Source organism: Macadamia integrifolia, chromosome 6, assembly GCF_013358625.1.
Source record: "Macadamia integrifolia cultivar HAES 741 chromosome 6, SCU_Mint_v3, whole genome shotgun sequence".
NCBI lineage: Eukaryota > Viridiplantae > Streptophyta > Magnoliopsida > Proteales > Proteaceae > Macadamia > Macadamia integrifolia.
Window position 1 is genome coordinate 9,777,506 of NC_056562.1, and position 10,915 is coordinate 9,788,420.

At 38.5% G+C, this 10,915-nt stretch overlaps 1 protein-coding gene across 1 annotated transcript; it reads right to left on the bottom strand.

Moving 5' to 3' along the window:
• Positions 1–291: 291 nt before the first annotated feature.
• On the bottom strand, positions 292–762 carry LOC122082051 (glyoxylate/hydroxypyruvate reductase HPR3-like). The gene has a single exon (XM_042649551.1). It carries the CDS (start codon positions 760–762, stop codon positions 292–294), a length of 471 nt encoding a protein of 156 aa, XP_042505485.1.
• Between the last annotated feature and the right edge of the window lie 10,153 nt (positions 763–10,915).

Below are 10,915 nucleotides of genomic sequence, written 5' to 3' on the forward strand. Positions count from 1 at the left end.
TTTCTCTAGTAGATCCTTAAAGTACAGAACAACTTATGAACATCTCTTAAGGTTATCTGAATGAGAGCTCAAGAATTTATATACCACTACACACTAATGAGATAATGGAGGCAAATGAAAAAGCAGATCATGATATGGAAGATAAAGCACTCCTTGTGGACCCAAATGGTTTAATTTTCCTCCATATGAGGTAACCACCCATTTTAAAGCCAAAATTAAGCAAATAAACTCACTGTCTAACCTAATGACAAAATTAAGAGAATATCTTATTGTGGTTTCAGATGGCTATAATTAAGAAATTGGAATGGAGAAGAAGATTGATACCCGGGAGCCTAGAGGATGCTCGCCCTTGATAGGCCAAAGCCCCTGACGTACATATCGGTCGCCGGCAGAGATTTGTCTAAAGACATCGAAAAAGAGCCCAATTGCATAATCAGCAGCGTTTTCAGAGAAAGAGTCGCCAGCATTGGCTATAGCAATTCCCCTGCGATGGCACTCGACCAAATCGATGTGGTTAAGATCGGCGCTAGTAGTGACAATGCATCGAAAAGAATGAAGGCATCGAAGTTTATCAGCCGTGATAGGATTATAGCCAGAACAGAGAAGGGCTGTCACCGACTGCGCATATGTCGTCAAGAAGAGGTCCAAATGCATCAAAGACTCCCAGGCTTTTAGAAATCTGAACTTCTTCAAGAATCGATCTTCAACAGAAGCGATTGAAAGAACGGGATGGAGTTGTAAAACTATCGGTTGGTTCTCCATTTCTAATCGTGGAACGAATGGGACGGAGTTACAAAGCCATCGTATCATGATTCATGAATCTGAACTTTTCTCGTCTCTATTTTCTTTTTCCTTTTGATTCGGTAAGGGCGGGGTGTTAAAAGAGGGATTTGGCTCTTCTAGGGAAAGAGGAATTCGTCTCTCGGTATGTTTTTCCTAAGGTTTAAGTCACCCACACCATCAATAAAATCCTGGTGTCACACTCCTGTGATAAGCTAGACAATATATGGTTCACCACACGCTATAAATAATATAAGATTGATTTTTACTACCTTAAATGAACACGTGCACTAAACTATTCAAAATCAATGGCATTGGGGTTTCATTAATCTATTTTGTCATATTTCAGAAAACTTTAGATAAAATCTCAAATTAGCATTAGTATCAACTTTACAATTAATCTGTGAAATTGTAACCTCCAGCAGTTGTTTCAACCTGGTATCTTACATTTGGTTTTACTAAATGAATACAAAAGTTAAATGTATTTTCTGTTAATAATATCTCTAGATTATGCCATGTGGAAGGATGATGTGATAATTTCAATGTATTTTCTGTGGGATTGACATTAACATTCTCGCTCTCGTATATTTTATTCTAAGCATTGAATTGCACCCATTTAATGCTTTATTATGCCACTCTGTTAATTCCATTTTGATTGAAACTTAATATTTAAGCGTCTATCCACAGGATTGCCCTCTCATTTGACCTATCACATGGCACACCCCTCCCCCCAAAAAAATTAATTCTGAATATTATTTTTTCACTCTAGTTTAACCCGTGAAAATGTTTTTAAGACAAAGGTGGTGAGCTTTTGGGATTTAAGGGGTTACAAGTGAAAATAAAAATAAAACAACTCTACTCACCTAGGCGGTAGTTGGTCCTAATGTTTAAATTTGAATCACGGAAGGGAGTTTGGAAAGAAATAACCTCATAAACGATCAGATTGATTTGGTGCTATGTATTAGCCTAATGTGAGTTTTTTAAGTTATAATGAATAATGGGTAAAAGATTTGAACACGTCAGTTGCACTCCTTTCAAGATTCAGATTATTATAGCAACCCCTGTAAAATGTCTAATATACCCCTTTTTTTATTAATTTTTTTTTTCTTTTCCTCTTAAGGCTCTCTTTGGTATGATTTTTATTTGTATTTATTAACTATTTTTTAGAAATTATTTGTGACAATAAAATATGGACCACAAATAGTATTCGTTTAACTACTATTTATAAAATAGATTATATAACAAGAAAATAGGTTTTAGTTTTCACCTTCAACTTTGAGTTTTGAGAAAAACATGATAGGATTTGGGATTTTTTATTGGAAAAATATAAAACATACTGAAGTTACCTATTTACCATTGATTTTGAGTAGTTTAGCACACGTACTCATTTATGGTAGTAAAAATCAACATAAATGATTTGTTGCCACAAATCACAAATAGCTTGAGAGTAATTTGTGATTTGTGATTTATTCTAATTTATGATAAATAGAAATAAGTGCTATAAATTATACCAAACACTTGTAAAAATTGAAATAAGTCAAATAAATACAAATAGAAATCAAACCAAAGAGATCAGCAAGTAAATTATATTGAAAATGAATAAAATGATACCAACAACTTTGAGAACAGTCCAATACCAAAAAGCCCAATATAAAAAACAAATGGCCAACCTATCCACCTTCGGCATTGCCATCTTTTTTTGCTTAAGGTCAGCAAAAGAATATATTAAAATGATAACAGAATAAATAGATTATAAATGCCCCAAATGGCAAGAACACAAATTCTCAATACCCACTTCACCTTCTGCATTGCCATTAGCAAAGGTGAGATCGAGAAAACAGATATCCTCAGAGTTCAAGAGAACCTAAACCTTGGTTTACCCATAGCATCCCACTCTATGTCACGAAAAGAAAACCTTGGAGGAGTCTCCCAATTATATGATAAACACGTCGCAGCCACATGCTTCACCATCACATCTGCTACTGTGTTAATTTCTTGAAAGCAATGATAAATGCTCCATCTAATTGAGCCTAAAAACTCCAGAAAGCTAAGCCATAGCTACTTATACTTCCATGGAATCAACCAGTTCTTGACACACTAAACTACCGCATTCGAATCACATTCAATTTGAATCCATTGTAACTTCAAAGTCTTTGCAACCCGCAAGGCTTCTAAAAAGGCCGCAAACTCTAGACCCCAACAAATAAGAAGACCCCAAAAAATACAAAAAGCACCAAGTAAATCTGAACCGAGGTTTTCCTTGACCTTAATACCTCCTTCCAAAACTTGAAATTGTATATTGGCAGTGCACAAAACCCTCTCCCTTTATTTATTAACCAATGTTTTGACTTTAGGAACTGCTCTGCCTCATTTTCTTCTTCCCTTCTCATTCAAGCCTTTCTTATTACAAAGTTGGGGAAAGGGAATATTATCTGGTCGCGTGGTGCCTGAACCAGCATGGGGGCCAATGAGGTGACGACGTACAAGACCATCAGTAAAGGGGGATTTCATTTTATAAGAAGGCAGGGCAGTCAATTACAAGGGGTTGTGTCTGAGCGTAGGCCACACGACCAGTTAGCATTCTTTTTCCCTAAAAGTTAAAAGGGGAAATTGTATTTTGTGGGGGAGTGCGGCGCCTGTGCCCAAACACATTAGGGGGCGAAATGACTAAGCCGCCCTCAATAAAAGGGAAAATGACTCTTCTGCAGATACTTTCTCGTGCACTCCCATTAGCCCTTGCATTTGCATAGGAACCACACTCCTTCACAGGAAACATTTTCCCAAAGTTTAATTAGGATGTGCATGTCTATTGTCTAGTAATTATTTATAAAGAAAATAAATTTTCCTCAAAAGTTGCAGCTTGTGCTTTTCTTTCCAAAGGGCAAATTAAATGAAACAGACAACCTGTTTAAGACCACGTAAACACTATGTAACAAGAGGAGATCAATTCTCTCAGCCTCATCTTTCCAGCCCAAACAATGAAATATAGCCAATGGCTTCATTAATTCCAAAGATGACCTCAATCAACCAGCCTATGTTCTTCTTCTGCTACTTCCCCTTCCTCTTCCTTCCAATTTAGGAATTACGGGCCCACTAACTACTCTCTCTTTTTTATTTATTTTTATTTTTTTTATTTTTTTGTTATTTTTTTTTTTTGTAAATCCCACTAACTACTCTCAAACCTTCAAGATTAGGTGCTAAGATGCTTTAAGTTACCCCAAGTTGATCAGACCAACACATTCACTTGCCCCGGTGGTACTAATTATAGGGTTTTTTTATTTCTTTTGTCCATGAAGCTCTAGAATTACTTATCTAATGGTATAGGAACCATACTATGATAAAATGTTCAACTCAACAAAGAAACTTTTCAATCGGTTGTTTGATAGTGGAGGTCAATTAAGTTGACGTAAAGTGCTATGGAAAATAAGTGCCTGCAATATAGCGAAAATGGTATGAAGAAAATTTTTATGGTATTTGGGCACCAAATGAAAAAGACAGTTTTCCTTAAGCCATGATGAACTGATGAAGAGAAATCCCTTGATCACTGGGCTTTAGATGAGTGAGGGAGGATATTTAAAGAACATATTAAAAACCATATAGGGGGTTTATAAACCCTAGGATGGTGTGGTGAACCTTTTTTTAGTGGAAGAAAGCTTTCTCAAAATGAAAATAATTATTTTAAGGGTTTGGAATAGCTACCTGATAGCATGGCCACTGTGCCAATGTAGAAACCAACCAAGAGAAGCCGCACAGGCATCCAACCATAGGGAGCCAAAGTTGGTATTTTTTCCACATGTTGTGTGTGGGCACGCGGTGCATGACAATGTAGGGATGCTTTTCCTTTATTTAAATAAAAGTCTACCCAACAATAAAACTTCTTAAAGGGAAAAAATTTTAGAGCTGAAAAATAGGATATACTAGCACCCTTTCTCTCTCTCTCTCTCTCTCTCTCTCTCTCTCTCTCTCTCTCTCTCTCCCCCCCCCTTACATGAAATGGCCTCTTACCTATGGAGGAAATACTTTGACAGTCATTGATAATCAACCTTTTATTGGATTTCACTGCACTTTCTAAACAAATGGTTGAAACATGGGGACCGTTGTTCTAAATTCTTTCATTTGACAACTAAGTTAAGAAGAGGAAAGAATATCATAAGGGAGCTTCAATCGGACGAACGATTTTTGTACACGAAATTTTCAGAGATTGAGCAACAAGTTGTTAATCACTTTGAAGTTTTCACAGGCAAGGAATTTCGGTGAGGGATGGTGATATCTTAACAGTTATCCCAAAGCTGGTTACTTCAGAAGATAATTAGATGATGACGGCTATTCCTTCAGGGGAGAAAATAAAATCAGCAGTGTTTGACTTGGATCCTTCTAGTGTGTCTGGCCCTGATGGTTTCTCAAAAACTTTCTTTAGAGCTTGCTGGGATATTGTGGGATTTGATGCTTGCTTGACTATTCAGATTTCAGAGAAGGAGTAGTCACTAGGGTTATCAACTGCAACATTTTGACATTGATCCCTAAGGTGGAAAATGCAATAAAGATAGGCCAATTTCGGCCAATCTATCTTGGTAATTTTATTTTTAAACTTATACCAAAAATTCTTGCAATTCGTCTAATCTGTATTGTTACCAAAGCTAATATCAGAGGAGCAGGAAGCTTTCTAGAAAGGTAAGGTTATTTTCTCAAATATTATTGTGGCTTCAGAATTAACAAACATGATGCACTCAAAATGTTTTGGAGGTAATATGGGTTGAAACTTGATGTTCGAAAGGCATAAGACACTTTGGAATGGCAATTTTTATTTGATGTGCAGAAGGAATTTGGATTCGAAGATAATTGGGTGGAATGGATTCATCATATTCTCTCTTCAACGAGAATATCTTTTCTCATCAATGGAGGTCCTATAGGGTTCCTTGGTGTGGAGAGGGGTCTCCAATATTATTCATCTTAGTAGAGGAGGTCTTATGTTGTGGGCTTGAGGAGTTTCGCATAAGAGGGTTCATTAAATGTATGCCTGGTCCACAAGGAGTTTTTACCCCCTATGATTTATTGTATGCTGATGATCTATTCATTTTTATGAATGTGAATTTGAGTGGGGTGAAATACCGTAAAGGATTTTTAATAAATACCAGGCTTACTCGGGGCAAGCTTTTAATTTGGATAAAAGCCAAATGTATCTTAGTTCGATGTCGGTTGCAAGGAAAAATTGAATGAAGAATGTGCTTCAAATTGCTGAACGTAGCTTCCCAACTTTTTACTTGTGGGTTCATATCTTCAAAGGTCGTGTGAAAAGAATCTTGGTTTTGCCTTTAATATACAAATTCAAGTCAAGACTTGTAGGGTGGAATGGGTGATTTCTTTCAATGGCTGGTAGAGTAGAGGTAGTGAGGTCAATGATGAGTAGCATTCCGATAATGAAGTAATTGTGATGATCGTTCTGCTGTGGGGAAGGTTGCCAGATTTATTAATAATTTTCAATGGAATTTGCCTCAGGTACAATCCTCCACGTTGAAAGATATTTTTAATTTGATTAAAAATATTAGAATACCTCAGTATGAATGTGAGGACTTGTGCTTTTGGCTCTCCGGATGGTTCCTTTACTGCAAATTCGGCGTGGGAGGAAATTAGGATTTGCAACCCTAAACTTTCTTGGGCTTCTATTGTTTGGTGTAAAAAGCTGCAGCCTAGGATGTCCATCTTTGGATGGCGTCTCATTCATGGGAAGTTGCCTTTAGATGATGAGGTGAGGAGGAGAGGGATATCTCTTACTTCAAAATACAACCTTTGTGGTGTGGATGAAGAATCTATGGACCATATCTTCCTCTACTGCCCTTTTGCTGTGGAAATATGGAGATTCCTATGAAGGTGTTTCAATGTCAGGTGGACGAGCCCTGGATCTGTGTCTCTACTTTTCCAATGGTGGAAAAGGATGCTTTGTCAAGTATGTTGCAAAGAAGCTTGGAAGATGGGGTTGCTTATTATGGCAGACAATATATGGAGAGAGCGAAATATGAGGTGGCATGATGAAGGGTGGATGCATCCCAGTGCCTAACAATTATTGATGAGATAAAGAATAGCAGACCTAGTACTAAAGGTGCTATTAGAACTGTCGCTGATATAATGTGCTGTAGGAAGTTGGGTTTGATTATTCAGGGCACGCCATCCAGACCAATTTTAGAGGTTTCCTGGTGTAACCGTCATGTAAATTGGGTCAAGCTGAATTTTGATGGTAGTTCGATGGGGAATCCTAGCCGAGTGGGTGTGGGAGGAGTCTTTAGAGATTATATGGGAAGAGTTCTATGATCCTATAAAAATTTTATGGGGGTTACAGGGGTCTTTGAAGCAAAGATGGAAGGGCATATGGAAGGTCTTATGCATGCTAGAGATATGGGCATAAACCAATTATGGGTGGAGTTGGACTCTAGCGCGATGGTGACGCTAGTGCAACAAAAGAAGGTTCCCAGGTTTGCTGCTTAGAGATGGACTTTTCTTAAATCATACTTGGATGGGATCACCTGGAAAATAACTCACAACTTCAGATATGCAAATACCATTTTTAGCTAGAGATGTGGCAAAGTCCGTTGTCTTAGGACTTCTTAGCAGAGACGCTATTAGTAGACCCAATTATAAGTTTTGTTAGTGAGTTCTCCTAATCCTCGCTGATGGCAATGCCGAAGGTGGGGGGATAGGAGAACGAGGTTTTGGTTCCTTTTCTCTGTATTGATGCTTTTATATTTTCGTTTTTTTTCAATAATATTAGCTTTTAGCAACAAAAAAAAAAAAAAAAAAAAGTCAAACGGAGTAATCTATGTAAGCCCAAGCAGGAGGGCGGGTTAGGCATTCGTCGATTAAGGGAGCTAAATCTAACTATTTTCTTCCATTCAAAATCCATGCAAGTGAAATATAATATTACCTGGTTTTGGAATTACATCTGAAATCACAAGTAGAGGGGAATGATCAGAAGAAGTACTCTGTAGCACTTGTCACAAAATATTCTTGAAAAACTCCAGCCACGCTCCATCATTAAAACTCCGATCAAGCTTTGCAACCACATCCCCTCTTATGTGATTGTTCATCTAGGTGAATTTTTTCCCTGTAGAAGGGACCAAAACAAGCTGGCAAGAGTCTACCATGGCTTGAAATTCTACTACTGACCTTAAATTAAATTTGCCTAGCCCTCAGAATTAGATAGTGGGTTGGTTTAATATTGTTTGGGGTCCTTACCTTCAACCTCGTCATTCTATTTTTTGTTGGAAGATGTTGTGTGGTAAATTAGCCTATGATGATAGAGTGAAGAGCAAAGGGATTTTTCTTAGTTCCAGATGTGAGTTATGTAGGAAGGAGCAGTCTGTAATTCAACTTTTCTTTCACTGTGAGTTTACTAAAACTCTATGGAATTCCTTCATTGATTGTTTTGGAGTGATTTGGCAGGTACAGTTTCAGAAGGTGGAAGATTAATGCAAATGGTGGAGCCAAAAATCTTGTATTTTTTGTCCTAAGGATGCTTGGAGAGCGGGATTTATTTTGATTCCTTATTTTGTTTGGTGGGAGAGGAATTCAAGAAGGTTTAATGGGGTGGATAGTTCTAATAAATAGTGATGGATTTATTTTGTGCTCGTAAGTTGGGTTTGTCAGTCCCAGTGGTGAAGCCCAGGTGGTTTCTAAAAGTGCATTGGTGTCATCCTGAGGTCGGGTGAAGGAAACTTAATATTGATGGGCATTCACTGGGTAACCCAGGTAAGGCAGGTGCAGGTGGAGTGATAAGAGATCACAATGCGAGGACTATATGCAGCTTTCGGTCCTTCCTTGGGATCTCTACTAACTTTGAAGTTGAGTTCCATGCTTTGGTCATGGGGTTGCAGTTTACGATAAGTATGCGGTGCTCAAACTTATGGGTAGTAGTTGTTGTTTTTATGGTTCAGAAGGGTATGGTCCCATGGTTTGTGAGGTAGAAATGGACCGTAATTCAGGTTTTCTTATATTCATTCACATGGAAAATCTATCATTGCTATCGGGAAGCAAACTAGGTAGCTGATTACTTAGCAAATTCTGCGGCGAAGGAGACTTGTGACATGCCGATGGAGTGACCTACTCCGATTTTGGGTAGTCTTTTTTATAATGCTAATAGTAGACCTCGCTTCCTAATGTATTAAGTGTATTTGGGTTTGTTGGTAGTTTTTTTATTTGCTACATAGTTCTTTTCCCTATTGATGGCCATGCCAAAGGTGGGTCTGGGGCTAGTGCGGATGTGTAGAGTCTGTCTATTCTGGATTTTTCCAGTTTTTGTTTACTTATTCATTTTTCTTTTATCTAATTTAATACAAATGACCATTTAGTGAAGAAAAAAAAATCTACATGGCCCTCTTTTTCTCATTTGATAACAATATTGCATCAAAATCCTCACAACCAACCAAGAAACTATTGTCTCAACCACAGACCCCAGCTCCAACCATAAATCCCTACGCCTTACTTTAAAACAATTTGCATGAACAAAAGAAAGACCAACCTTCCCTCCTGGCCAATCCACTATCACTAATATTTGTTGATCTGACACTGAAACCACTGAAGGCCTTGGAATACCTTGCCTCCAAAATATCCATATATTTGGAACCTTATCTTTAACGCAAATTATGAATCAAATCCATCTCGTACCCTAGCTTATTAAACAACAAAGAATGGAATTTACTAACCTGAACCATTGGCTGAGCTAAACATACAATATTTGGATTATACTCCTTTAACATGCAACACAAAGCTCTTACATCGGTTGCCTTCTTCATATCCCACATATTCCAATATAAGGCTTGCATCAGTCAATTCCTAGACAAAGGATCCTTGTCAGACTTTGAAGCCTCACCCTCCTCCAAAGACGGTATTTCACAATTGCCACACCCTATCAACTCATCTTCGTTTGACTTGCTAAAGAAAAGTGGTTTCAAAATTGCCAAATCCAGTACAATCTGAATATCCCCTCCCATATTCTCTCCTACAGGAGACCTATCCAAGGAAGGAACTAGGGAAGACGAGTCTGGAAGGGAACCTTCCAAAGAAGGAGATTTCCTTCCCGACGGGGACACTTGAGCCAGGCCACCATCAGCCACACCCACCGCCACCGCCACCACCACCGCTTTGTCATCCAGCTTCTATTGCCTACACACTCCAAGCAAATGCCCAATTCGCTTGCAATACACGCATCGGTCAAATCCACCTTCAAAGAGGACTTTCTGTCGAAAACCAAAGACCTTGGTTGTGATTGGTTCCAATCTTTCTACATGAACTTCGTCAACACGTGCAGTCGTTTCACAAATATCTACCTCCACTAGAACCCTAGAAAAATTGCCCAATAAATTTTGTCTTGTCCGCCAGTCCAAAGTAACAGGCCGTGCCACAGCTTTGGTAATAGACAATAGAACATTCTCATGCCAATACTCCAAGGGGAGATCAAGAAACCACACCCACACATGCTTCATCCATGTCTGCTTTTCATGTATATTGAAATCAGGTTTCCAATTCTGGAACCGAATCAGTTGATTACCGATCTTAAGAGGACTTCTTCTCCAAATCGTTGCCTTGTCCCTTTCACAATTAAATTGGAAAATAGCATACCCTTCACCAGAGGATGCATAATAATCCCTTGACTCAAATTCCACTTTTCTGCTGCCTCCTATCTAAGATCATCCAAAGAAATCAACCTAAAATTGACCCGCCCTATCAAAGCAAATCAAAAAATATGTCTTTTGGACTCATAATCCTACTGGGGGATTACAATTCTCTTTAAATTTTCTATCTGAATCGGCTCAGGGAGAGAGTCAATTGTAAGCCACAAAGCATTCGAAGCATTCCTGACCACCCTTGCATAAGAGTGTCTTGGAGCCACCTGATCAATCCCTCCCTCACCTTGAACAACCAAAATAGGAGCCACAGGGCCTAGATCCGGGTCCTCCCTATATCCAACGCCAGTCTCCTCCTCCTCCCTAACACCACCCTCATCCAACAGGCCACCAATCTCCATCACAAAGAAATAATCGCCCAAGGAAAGAACTTCCTGAAAAATCGGAGCTCCCAAAAGTGCACACTTCAGTTTTTTTTCATGTTTTTCCAGTCAAATCTTCAAAGTTTCGTCTTTGAGAGC

What these genes read in the sequence shown, in the direction of transcription:
- LOC122082051 (XM_042649551.1), bottom strand. Translation starts at nt 762, where the DNA reads ATGGAGAACCAACCGATAGTTTTACAACTCCATCCCGTTCTTTCAATC.